At 44.9% G+C, this 13,556-nt stretch overlaps 1 protein-coding gene and 1 pseudogene across 1 annotated transcript; one reads left to right on the forward strand and one right to left on the reverse strand.

Moving 5' to 3' along the window:
- The first annotated feature begins 315 nt into the window (after positions 1-315).
- Positions 316-1,825, forward strand: LOC123163990 (jasmonate-induced oxygenase 4-like; annotated as a pseudogene).
- A 1,756-nt stretch (positions 1,826-3,581) lies between these two features.
- LOC123166936 (bisdemethoxycurcumin synthase) lies at positions 3,582-5,237 on the reverse strand. The gene is made up of 2 exons (XM_044584761.1): positions 5,107-5,237; positions 3,582-5,035 (listed from the first exon to the last, which is right to left on the reverse strand). Exons 1-2 carry the CDS (start codon positions 5,115-5,117, stop codon positions 3,838-3,840), a joined length of 1,209 nt encoding a protein of 402 aa, XP_044440696.1. The 5' UTR covers positions 5,118-5,237; the 3' UTR covers positions 3,582-3,837.
- Between the last annotated feature and the right edge of the window lie 8,319 nt (positions 5,238-13,556).

Genomic DNA, 13,556 nt, shown 5'->3' on the forward strand with positions numbered 1-13,556 from the left:
ATGTAGAGGCTGAGTGTGTACTCATTGTGTTATGTATCTTCTTGATGCTTCATATTGAACCAATAAAATCCATCATTTGTTTAAAGAAATCCGAGAGATCCATGTGCTTTAATGTTGCATCACAACTGTGTGCAAATCATACCAAACCATAGGACATTTGTTCACTCTTTAAGGAATGCCTGATTTGCGGTGTTGATCAAATGGGATTCTAAAAAATGGAATTAGAATACATTTCAGATTCTTCTGTCTGGTACTCCCTCTTAATAAGTTAATATGAGGCCATAAATTATACCTGAAGGTCGTGCAAGTGCAACTATGGGAAGCATGCGAAAATCCAGAGCAACGACAGTGCAGGAGCTCGCTAACATCGGCAAGCCCGACGTGCCAGCACAGTACATGGTGCGCGGTCACCACGACCATCAGCTCACCACGGCTGTTGCAGAACCAATCCCTGCCATTGACCTGCTGCCTTTTCAAGGAGGATGGTGCAGCCGCTGATGAGGCATCAAAGCTTCGGTCAGCGCTCGAGTCATGGGGCATCTTCCATGTAAGTAACAATTCTATCAGCAGCTCAGCACTCAGTATAGTACTTAACCATTTTGTAGCAAGATCAAGCATTCATATTCAAGTTACTTCATGTGTACGTTCCTGCATGCAGCTCAGTAACCATGGTATAGAAGCCACCATGATGGACGGCATGATGTCCGCGTCGAGGGAGTTTTTCTGGCGGCCACTCGAAGACAAGCAGAGGTACACCAACTTGATCGGCGGTGAGCAGTTCCAGTTTGAGGGGTACAGAAACGACCGGGTAAGGTCGCCAGACCAGATCCTGGATTGGTCTGACCGCCTCTACCTCAAAGTGGGGCCCGAGGATGAGCGGCACATCACCCTCTGGCCAACACATCCCCAAAACTTCAGGTCACTAATTGATCTGAGCGATCTCTTCCCAAATATCCAGGCTCAGGGTTTAAGGATCATTAGCTCACATTTTGTCGTGTTTGCAGGGATGTTCTGCATGTGTTCACGAAGAAATGTGGGAGAGTGAAGGATGACCTGCTCCAGGCAATGGCAAAGCTGCTGGATCTTGACAACAACGACTACTTTGTGGACCAGCTTGGGGAGAAAGCTGAAACTAACGTGAGATGCAGCTACTACCCCCAGTTTCCAAGGCCAGAGCTTGTATGTGGTCTCAAGCCTCACTGCGATGGAACCGTTCTTACAATTCTCATGGTCGATGACAGCGTCGGTGGCCTTCAAGTTCTAAGAGATGGGGTGTGGTGGGATGTACCGATCGTACCTCGCACCCTGCTGGTCATTATAGGAGATCAGACTGAGGTGCACCTTTCCTAATTAAGTAACTTTGTTCTGTCAGGTTAGAACACTAGTTTTTCTTGTCGCAAAAAGAAGAAGTTAGTTTATGATGAAAAATACCTTCATAATATAACAAATTTATAGCCTTTCCAAGCATATCCATATAAAACACAACAATCAAAGTTACACGCTGGGTAGTTGAAAGAAAAAATCATTTTGTTGAAAGTTTTTAAGGTTTCAGGCTGATCGAGTTAAATTGTTGTTGCATAGATAATGAGCAATGGGTTCTTCAAGAGCCCTGTGCATAGGGTGGTGACAAATGCAAAGAAAGAGAAGCTATCAGTGGCGCTAGACTACTCTGTTGACCACGAGAGAGAAATCGAGCCATTGCCTCAGTTGATCAATGAGAAGAGACCAGCATTGTACATGAAAAGTTAAGGTCGAGGACTACATTTCCGGGCTCTATGAACATTTTTCTCAAGGGACAATGGTTATTGATACACTGCAGTTATAACTATGTGGTATCATTGGTGTCATGAAAAAATGTGATCAAATTATGGCCAATGTATGTATTGTTATTTCTAAATGTCACGTGTATTAAGTACTCCCTTTGTTCGACAACACATGTCATTTCAAGTTTTTGCATGTTCTACATGCTACTAAGAAAATAAAGTTCTATATCACTATTGTGTTCTACACGTGATGATAATATTTCCACTTGAGAATTTCATAAACCTTTTTTGCATAGTACCAATGAACAATGCAAGTTCGAGGACTATTGCTGGGTTGTTTGAGCATGCTTCCCGAGGGACAATTGTCATCAAAAGATAAGATAACTGTTGGAAAATAATGGTAATAGTTTAAGATTTGACAAGAGGCATCATTGATAATAAGAATATGATGCAAAAACAATTCTAACTGTACGCACGACAGTCCTAACAAGGGAGTGCAAACCAACGCCGTAAGGTGATGAACACGCCTGCCTGCTGCCATTTGTCCCTCGCTCCCACCTGATGACTCCCAGTGGTAGAGATACTGACAAGCTTTTGAGCTAGTTGTGGTACCCATCTACGTCCGAGACTAGCTAGTGAGAGGTCTACTCCCTCCCTTCCTGTTTATAGGGCTTATTTAAAAAATTATTTCTCATTTTATAAGTCTCAATTTTATTGCTCTCATTCACATGTTCAGATTTCAAGGTGCATTAAACCATTGCACGCAAGGACTCAGAGAAAACACACCAATGCATGTAAAACTTTTTGGTCATTTATTTGTCACACATGCATGCATTGCATTAATACATTGGTAAACATTTTTTTTTGAGAAAAACAAGCCAATTAATTGAGTACTTGTGCAAACTACAAAAGTTATTCTACCACCCTACATCTACCTTGGTTCGTGAGATTTCTAAACTGAGCCCTATAAACAGGAAGGGAGGGAGTAGGACATTGGGTTAATTATGAAGTGTATCTCTTAATGCTCAAAAGCATGGGAAATCATTTGATTATTGATGGGCAATTACCAGTTCTATGTTTAGGTTGTGGTTCAAGGCTAGCCTTGGTATATTTTTGGACATGATTAAGCCCGAGCTAATATGTAAAATAGACTGCAAAGTCGTAAATAGACCAAAGGAATCCCGTCCGCTATTTCCTAATCATGAATAATTCAAAATTTTAAGTCAAGATCATTGGCGTTCCCCTAGAACCATTGAAACAAAGTGAAAGATAATATAGTAGAAGGACTCTAAAATAAAATGAAATGAAAAGTAAAAAAAATTGCACCCAAATTACACAAGAATTGCGCTTTGTTATAATGAATATTCAAGAATAAACATCTAATAGTGAATTTGGTTTTGTAAAAAACAAACTTTTCTAAAGAAAGAATATTCATTAGGTTTTTATGTAATTATCGCCCATATTCACTATTAGATGTTTATTCTTCTAATTATCTAATAGTGGCATTGGTATTGCTGTTAAAAATAGTCATATGATAATGTAATTATCGCCCTTATTGCATAGTATTTATGTGTTTACATTTACACTCACCCAACACTCCAAAAATTTCCACAAAAGAAAATAAAAACCAACTAACAAAAGAAAACAAAGACGGAAACACATAAAAACAGAAATGACATTATTAGAAACAAAGGAAGAGAGATGAGGGCTTGACCGCACAACTAATGGGCTTCGGCCCAGTTGAAAACCGACCTGATAAGGTCAGTCCAAAAAGCAAGCCCACGATAGTCCAGAAAAAAGAGTAGCATGAATTTCAGAGCAAAAATGAATGGATAAGAAATCGACTCACCCAAATTTACAATTCAAGCAACTTACAAGTAGCTAAAGTTATATTTATAACCATATATTGTAGATCACTCTTACAGGACTCAACCACTCTCACACCACATGTTCATATCTCTTACACGTACGTACATATACGTGATATATGTGGATATGGAAATATTAAAGGTTGCATTGCATGAGCTTATTGAATATATATGCCATGTGTTTTTCATTCCTTCTTTCTAATTATCTAGGTGGCAGCGTGCAGCAGCATCGTCTCCACAGTGAACCCCGGCCCAAATCCCATCATCACCCCCCAGTCTTCATCAGCGGCAGCTCCCTCTCCTTCAGGATCTTCTCTTTGGCGCCTGACCTCATCGAGCACAAAGATAACCGTGGCGCCAAGCATGTTACCATACTCTCTCACCACGGTTCTGCTCGCCGCCAGCTTCCCCGGGGCCAGCCGGAGCGCCCTGACGATGTGGTCGAGCATCGCACTACTGCCGGGATGCACTGCCCAGAAGAGGTTGTTCCATTCGACTACGCCTCCGACGACGACTAGGTGGTTGCCGAACGCATCCAGCAGGCACCGCTCAACGATGCCTGCAGCCAGTCTTGGCAGTCCGGTGGCGATGGTCCCGCCGATGCCACCGCTCCCGAGCTGCATGGTGAGCATGTGCTCGGTGTCTGGTATCACATACTGCGAGGCCGACACCATCTCGAACAGCGGGCGCTCGTGGACGTCAGGGTCGGCGCCCACGATGACGGCGCCGGCGCCGTCACTGAAGAGCCCCTGGGGTATGAGGGTGTCGAAGGTGTCCGCCTCGTGAGGTGCGTGGAAGGCGGTGACGGTGAGCTCGACGCAGGCCACGAGGACGCGCGCGCCGCGGTTGTTCTCGGCGAGGTCCTTGGCTAGGCGCAGGGCGGCGCACCCGGAAGCGCAGCGGTTGAGCTGGAGCACGGTGCGCAGGACATCATGGCGGAGGCCGAGGAGGGAGACCAAGCGGACATCGGTGCCCGGGGCGTGCGATCCCGCGTTGGTGCTGACGACGAGATGGGTGATGTCGCCCGCCGGACGGCCCCACTCGGCGATGGCGTTCGCCGCAGCCGACGCGGCGAGCTCCGGGGCGGCGGTAGCCACGACGTCCAGCGGGGCGTCGAGGGACAAGTCCGAGTGCGTGGCGAGCAGTTCGTCGGTGTGGTGGAAGAAACGCCTGCCGATGCCCGTCATCCCGCATAGCTTGGCGAAGGTGGGTTTGATGTCGGTGAAGTGGTCGCTGTTGGTGACGCGGAAGTAGTAGTCGGGGTAGTCGCCCTGGGGCACGCAGTGGGGCGGGTTCGCCGTGCCGATGGCCAGCACCGCCGCCGGCCCGTCCGCACGCTGCGCAACACGGATCCCACGGACGGTGGTGGCTGGGATGCTGCTGCTGCTTGCCATGGTGATTTTCCTGCATGCAATATTAAGTAGAGTCAGTTTCCTTGAAAAGCCATCGATCTTTAGGTTCCAAAACCCCCTTACCTTCTACTCATATCCTACCTGATAGAGTTGGATGAAGTGGAGACGATCGAGGGATAATAGTAGTATGTATTGAGCGAGCTACCTACCTTGTGAAGAACAAAGCAAACAAGGCGAGAGGCTGATCAAATGATTTATGTGCGTTGGGAGATGGGAGGAGGCGGCAAGTATTTAAGGACTTGCGGGAGCAGGGTTCCTGGTCCCCGCAAAAAAAGGGAGCAGGGCTCACACGTGCAAATATCTCGTCTAGGCATATGATTGAAGCCTAGAGGTGAGCCACATCAAGTACTCCCTTTCCTCCAAAATAGAGCATGCTTTTTTTTTAGCGAGAAGAACAGATATACAGATCATGTATTAATTAAGTCTACAGAATTATATATGTTTACTAATCTTCCAAAGTTGAGACCCACATGGGCTACCATATCTTACATACATCAGATGGAGGTGGTGATTGTTTTTCACTCTGGAGCTTGAGAACTGGTACTCAAAGAGCATTGGAAATTCACGTCCTATGATGTTATTAACCCTACTTGAGAACTGGTACTACTTTTCAAAGAGCATTGAAAAGTCTCAAAGAGTATTGAGCGTTGTCCGCAGTATTGTAATGGGTAAGAGCATCTAGAGTCAGGGTCACCGAATTTGGCCCCTCATATTGAGAAAGAAAACATTCATACGGCCAGGTCACAGGAATGCTTCTTCGGCTTACAATTCCGAGTCAACAACCGTAACTGAATGCCCGCGGACGCGCCCGACCGGGCACTCCTAAATTTGTGTCCTGCACATATGCACTCCTCAGATATGATACCCTATAGCCATACTACACATACAACGTGAACATAAATTACGTACATCATCGCACAGACTATGAAACGGACATAGATATGAATGGACTATGAAACAGACTTGTTTTTTAGGATGAAAACATAGAAATCTAGCCTCTGGTGGTTGGATTCCGTGACGATGATGCTTGAACGTCGTTTCCTTCCTGAAGGCGTTGCTGTTGAAAAACATCGGTTTCCCTGTGATGTCAAAAGATTGTTGGTGTGGATATGGTTGTGGTTGTAGTTTGCCGATCACTGTTTTGATCATTGTAGTGTTGTTCCGGGGGAAACCCTAGATCTGGTATTCCAGATCGGACGATGGCGGCACTGCGGTGTCACTTCTCTCATGGGATCCGGGGCCCGGGCACGTCCGCCACGTCGGATCCGTTCCACCCGACCCACATATATTCGTCCCCATCCGCTCGCCGGAGCAAACTCTAGCCACCTAACTCCACTCCCCTCCGCCACTCGAGCTCGCCTCTGGCGGTTTCCGGCATGGCACACAGTGGATCGGACTCTGACCAGTCCGGATCCGTCGACTGGGGTGTCATCCCATGCGAGTAGGAGGAGGTGAAGGAAATATGCCCTAGAGGCAATAATAAAGTTGTTATTTATATTTCCTTATATCATGATAAATGTTTATTATTCATGCTAGAATTGTATTAACCAGAAACTTAGTAAATGTGTGAATACATAGACAAACAGAGTGTCACTAGTATGCCTTTACTTGACTAGCTCGTTGAATGAAAGATGGTTAAGTTTCCTAGCCATAGACATGAGTTGTCATTTGATTAACGGGATCACATCATTAGAGAATGATGTGATTGACTTGACCCATTCCGTTAGCTTAGCATTTGATCGTTTAGTATATTGCTATTGCTTTCTTAATGGCTTATACATGTTCCTACACTAGTAGAAAACTGGGCTTTGGTCACAGGGCAATATTCACATTAGTCCCGGTTCAGTTACGAACCGGGACTAATGTGAGCATTGGTCCCGGTTCGTGCGGCCAGGGGCCTGCCGGGCCTCGTGGGGGCATTGGTCCCGGTTCGTCCGGACCCGTTGGTCCCGGTTGGTGGGACAAACCGGGACCAATGGACCACGCTCCTGGCCCACCACCCTTTAGTCCCGGTTCCTACCACAAACCGGGACTAAAGGGCTGGTCCTAGTTGCGGCCAGTGTTTAGTCCCACCTCGCCAACCGAAGGGCGCTCACACCATTTTATAAGCCCGTCCCTCTCTGCCTTGTTGAGCTTCTCTTAAAGTGAAAATAGATGCCCTTATACAGGGAATTTGACCTAAATTCACAGTAAATTTCATAGAAATTTATTATGAATTTAGGTTGAATTTTCTCTATAAGCGCATCTATGTTCATTTTTTTATATTTATAAAATAAATAAACCTTAATAAAATAAATAAAACTAAATAAACCTTAATAAAATAAATAAAACTAAATAAACCTTAATAAAATAAAATAAAATAAACTATAGTAACTACAATAAATAAACCTTAATAAATTAAGTAAAAATAGCAGCAGTAAAATAAATAAAAATAAAATAATTAAAGTAAAAAACATAAGTAATTAGAAATAAAATAAATAAGTTTTTTGTTGTAAGTAGAAACAAAACAAAACAAATAAAGCAAAAGAGAAAAAAAACAGAGGAAAAAAATTATGCCACCTACTGGGGCACCACGGCCTGAATACGACTAGAAACCCATCCATGGGCCAGGATTCAGGCCCGCAGAAGGCCCAGTAGGCCCCATAGGCAAAGAGAACAGTTAGGCCCGAAAGCCTGCAGTTGAGAGGAGTTCGAGAGGGTGGTCGCAGCAGCGCTTATAAACCACTCTCGAGCTCTCTCAACTAGCGAGGTGGGACTAAACTTTTGACGCGGGGCAGCACAAGGCCTTTGGTCCCAGTTGGTGCCACCAACCGGGACTAAAGGGGGCATTGGTCCCGGTTCGTGGCACCGACCGGGACCAAAGGCCTTTAGTCCCGGTTGGTGCCACGAACCGGGACCACTGAGTTCCCTATATATACCCCATCGCCACAGCATAGCACTCCAGAGTGCTCTGTTTTTTCTGGTCGGCTAGGGGAGGGCATTTGGGTGCTCTAGCTCACCTCCTATGCACATGAGGTGTTCGATGAAATGTCTGAGCCACACTAGTTAATGTTTGTCCTCTCGAAACTCGACCTCCGAGCTCCATTTTCCCCGAGATTTGTCTAGGTTTAGCGGTCCGTCACGTCCCGTCCCCGTCTTCACCGCCGTCGATCGCCCGCGCCGATCTCGTCGCCAGCATCACCGTGGTGAGCCTCTTGTTCTTATCTTCTTTCTGAAAGGAAAAAATTCTTACTTTAGATAGTTACTTGTCTAATTTTGTTACTTTTATTATTCCTTCTTATTACATAGTGCGATGGTTTTGGTATCCGCCCCCGTCGGCCCTCGTCCTGTCTATGATTCGGATGTGGTATATATTATCTTTTTATAACTATTTGGTTCATTTATTGTTTATGACAAATATACCGACCAACGTGACATAGATTTTATTTATCTAGGAGGTGGTTGAACCGGAAATTCCAACCGACCCTATTGTCGAGAGGTTAAATTTAGTTGAAGAAGAAAACAATTATTTGAAGGAAAAAATAAAAAAAATTGAGGAGGAGAAGATGATATTGGAGTTGCATGTTGCGGATGTCGTCGATGATCACAAGATCAAGATGGATGCAATGCGCTTGAAGATTAGAAAGATTAGAAACTATGCCATTCATACCGAGGCTTGGTATCATTATGCCGTTGGATCAATTGTTACCTTGGTTGCGATTATGATCGCATTTGTTTTCGCATTGAAATGTTTTACATAGTTTCAATGTATGGTTTAATTAATTAGATGCTCTGGAGAGCTATATATATGTTGTTAGATGAGAACTATGTATGTACTTTGGTTTTAATGTGATGATGAACTTCTATTAATTTGGTCACTTAATTATCTATTCATGATGTTCTGTAATGGTTTTTGACACACTTAATTATATATAATGCACGCAGATGAACCGGCAATGGATGTACGGTGACAGACACACGTCCGAGTACATTAAGGGCGTGCATGATTTTCTCGAAATGGCTGAGGCAAACAAGCAGAATGGTTTTATGTGTTGTCCCTGCCCTATATGTGGGAATACGAAGTCTCACTCTGACCGGAAAATCCTTCACACCCACCTGCTTTACAAGGGTTTCATGCCACACTATAATGTTTGGACGAGGCACGTAGAAATAGGGGTTATGATGGAAGACGACGAAGAAGAAGAGGACGATGACAACTATGTGCCCCTGAATACGGTGATGCTGCAACGGGGGAAGCTGCTGAAGATCAAGAGGAACCAGACGATGTGCCCAATGATGCTGCAAGGGGGGAAGCTGCTGAAGATCAAGAGGAACCAGTGCCCGATGATGATGATCTCTGCCGGGTCATAGTCGATGCAAGGACGCAATGCGAAAGTCAAAAGGAGAAGCTGAAGTTCGATCGCATGTTAGAGGATCACAAAAAAGGGTTGTACCCCAATTGCGAAGATGGCAACACAAAGCTCGGTACCGTACTGGAATTGCTGCAGTGGAAGGCAGAGAATGATGTGCCTGACAAAGGATTTGAGAAGCTATTGAAAATATTGAAGAAGAAGCTTCCAAAGGATAACGAATTGCCCGACAGTACATACGCAGCAAAGAAGGTCGTATGCCCTCTAGGATTGGAGGTGCAGAAGATACGTGCATGCCCTAATGACTGCATCCTCTAGCGCGGTGTGTACAAGGATCTGAACGCATGCCCGGTATGCGGTGCATTGCGGTATAAGATCAGACGAGATGACCCTGGTGATGTTGACGGCGAGCCCCCAGGAAGAGGGTCCCTGCGAAGGTGATGTGGTATGCTCCTATAATACCACGGTTGAAACGTCTGTTCAGAAACGAAGAGCATGCCAAGTTGATGCGATGGCACAGTGAGGACCGTAAGAAAGACGGGAAGTTGAGAGCACCCGCTGACGGGTCGCAGTGGAGAAAAATCGAGAGAGAAAGTACTGGGCCGAGTTTGCAGCTGACCCAAGGAACGTATGGTTTGGTTTAAGCGCGGATGGCATTAATCCTTTCGGGGAGCAGAGCAGCAATCACAGCACCTGGCCCGTGACTCTATGTATGTATAACCTTCCTCCTTGGATGTGCATGAAGCGGAAGTTCATTATGATGCCAGTTCTCATCCAAGGCCCTAAGCAACCTGGCAACGACATTGATGTGTACCTAAGGCCATTAGTTGAAGAACTTTTACAGCTGTGGAATGGAAACAGTGTACGTACGTGGGATGAGCACAAACAGGAGGAATTTAACCTGCACGCGTTGCTGTTTGTAACCATCAACGATTGGCCCGCTCTCAGTAACCTTTCAGGACAGACAAACAAGGGATACCACGCATGCACGCACTGTTTAGATGACAGTGAAAGTATATACCTGGACAAAAGCAGGAAGAATGTGTACCTGGGCCATCGTCGATTTCTTCCGACCAACCATCAATGTCGAAAGAAAGGCAAGCATTTCAAAGGCGAGGCAGATCACCGGAAGAAGCTCGCCATGCGTACCGGTGATCACGTACTTGCTATGGTCAATGATTTACACGTAATCTTTGGAAAGGGTCCCGGCGGACTAGCTGTTCCGAATGACGCTGAGGGACACGCACCCATGTGGAAGAAGAAATCTATATTTTGGGACCTACCCTACTAGAAAGAGCTAGAGGTCCGCTCTTCAATCGACGTGATGCACGTGACGAAGAACCTTTGCGTGAACCTGCTAGGATTCTTGGGCGTGTATGGGAAGACAAAAGATACACCTGAGGCACGGGAGGACCTGCAACGTTTGCACGAAAAAGACGGCATGCCTCCGAAGCAGTATGAAGGTCCTGCCAGCTACGCTCTTACGAAAGAAGAGAAAGAAATCTTCTTTGAATGCCTGCTCAGTATTAAGGTCCCGACTGGCTTCTCGTCGAATATAAAGGGAATAATAAATATGCCAAAGAAAAAGTTCCAGAACCTAAAGTCTCATGACTGCCACGTGATTATGACGCAACTGCTTCCGGTTGCATTGAGGGGGCTTCTACCGGAAAATGTCCGATTATCCATTGTGAAGCTATGTGCATTCCTCAATGCAATCTCTCAGAAGGTGATCGATCCAGAAATCATACCAAGGCTAAGGTGTGATGTGGCGCAATGTCTTTTCAGTTTCGAGCTGGTGTTCCCACCATCCTTCTTCAATATCATGACGCACGTCCTAGTTCATCTAGTCGACGAGATTGTCATTCTGGGGCCCGTATTTCTACACAATATGTTCCCCTTTGAGAGGTTCATGGGAGTCCTAAAGAAATATGTCCGTAACCGCGCTAGGCCAGAAGGAAGCATCTCCATGGGCCATCAAACAGAGGATGTCATTGGGTTTTGTGTTGACTTCATTCCTGGCCTTAAGAAGATAGGTCTCCCTAAATCGCGGTATGAGGGGAGACTGACTGGAAAAGGCACGCTTGGAGGGGGGACTCAATAATATGCAGGGACGGATATTCTTGGTCTGAAGCACACTACACAGTTCTACAGAACTCTACCTTGGTGACCCCGTATGTCGATGAACACAAGAATAGTCTGCGCTCCAAACACCCGGAGCAGTGTGACGACTGGATTATATGTGAACACATCAGGAATTTCAGCAGTTGGTTGGAAACATGTCTCAGAGGTGACACCACTGTTTGTGATGAGTTGTACTCATTGTCCAGGGACCATCTTCGACTGTATTGACTTACAAAGGATACGAGATAAATGAGAATACATTTTACACGATCGCCCAAGATCAAAAGAGCACCAACCAAAACAGCGGTGTCCGCTTTGATGCAGCAACCGAGAGGGGAAAGGACACATATTATGGTTACATAATGGACATATGGGAACTTGACTACGGACATGATTCTAAGGTCCCTTTGTTTAAGTCTAAATGGGTCAATCTGTCAGGAGGCGAGGTACAGGTAGACCCACAGTACGGAATGACAACAGTGGATCTGAACAATCTGGGGTACACTAACGAACCGTTCGTCCTAGCCAATGATGTGGAACGGGTTATCTATGTGAAGGACATGTCTACCAGACCGAGGAAAAGAAAAGATAAGGAAGCGAATACATCATACGATGAGCCAAAGCGCCACATAGTTCTTTCAGGAAAAAGGGACATTGTGGAAGTGGAGGGCAAGACAGACATGTCTGAAGATTATGAAAAGTTTCATGAAATTCCTCCCTTCAAAGACAAGGCTGACCTAAGCATCCTGATAAACGATGAAGATTATCCATGGTTACGGCACAATAAGCAAATGACACAAGCGAAGAAAAAGTGAAGACTTTCTCCCGCAACTATTATGATGATACCATGCCAACTTTGTAATAGACGAGTATGATACCATTGTCCGTGTTGTACAAGAAGTGCATCTAGTTTTTGCCGTAACCCTCTCAACTTTCTTGCACATGCTATGTGGATGAAATGATGATACCATGCCCACTTTCAACCTTTTCAGAGTTCATTTGAAATGATTTTCAATTTTAGGGTCTTATAGCTCAAAATAATTAGTAAATGCATGAAAAATAACAGGCCAAAAATTAAAAATTATGCCACCTACTAGGCCACCACGGCCTGAATACGATTAGAAACCCATCCATGGGCCAGGATTCAGGCCCGCAGAAGGCCCAGTAGGCCCACAGGCATGTACAGAGAGGTTAGGCCCGTAAGCCTGCTTTAGAGAGGAGCTCGATAGCTCAGGCGCACCGCACCTTATAAACAGGTGCGGCTCTCTCTTAGCTGGCGTGGTGGGACTAAACTCACCACCACGCTGCTGTGCAAGGCCATTGGTCCCGGTTGGTGGCACGAACTGGGACCAATTCCACCCTTTGGTCCCTGTTGGTGCCACGAACCGGTACTAATGAGGCTGTGGCCCCACGAGCACCTTTAGTACCTATTTGTGGCACGAACCGGTACTAGAGTTTCTTACTAAGCAGCTTTTTAGTCCCACCTCGCTAGCTGAGAGGCACTAGGAGCGGTTTATAAGCCCTGAGTGCAGAGACGATGAAGAAGAGGCGCAATGCTCACGTTGCTTAGCTTCAAGCCTTGAGGAATAAGGTAGACTGCATCGAGCTATGTGCAGTACAGTCTACACTATTCCGAAAGGCTTGAAGCAAATCAACGAGCATTGCGCCTCTTTTTTATTTTTAATAACTTATTACAACTCCGGACTTCTTGTGTTCCCACAAAATAAAATAAACTTTAATAAAATTTATGAAACGAAAATTAACAAAGTATTTTCTGTTCAAAACATTATAAGAAACCTCTATTATTATTGAAACTAAAATCATATAAAATTGATGCAACTAAAATTATCGAAGTATTTTCTGTTCAAAATCATTAAAAGCAAAAAGAATTTTCATAAAGAACTTTTTTTGATAGAAAATTTAATAGCAAAAAGAATTATCATAAAGTAAAATAAATAAGTAATTAGAAACAAAATAAAATAAAATAAATAAGTTTTTTGTTGTAAGTAGAAACAAAACAAAATAAATAAAGCAAAAAAGAAA

This window comes from Triticum aestivum, chromosome 7D (genome assembly GCF_018294505.1).
Source record: "Triticum aestivum cultivar Chinese Spring chromosome 7D, IWGSC CS RefSeq v2.1, whole genome shotgun sequence".
Taxonomy (NCBI): Eukaryota; Viridiplantae; Streptophyta; class Magnoliopsida; order Poales; family Poaceae; genus Triticum; species Triticum aestivum.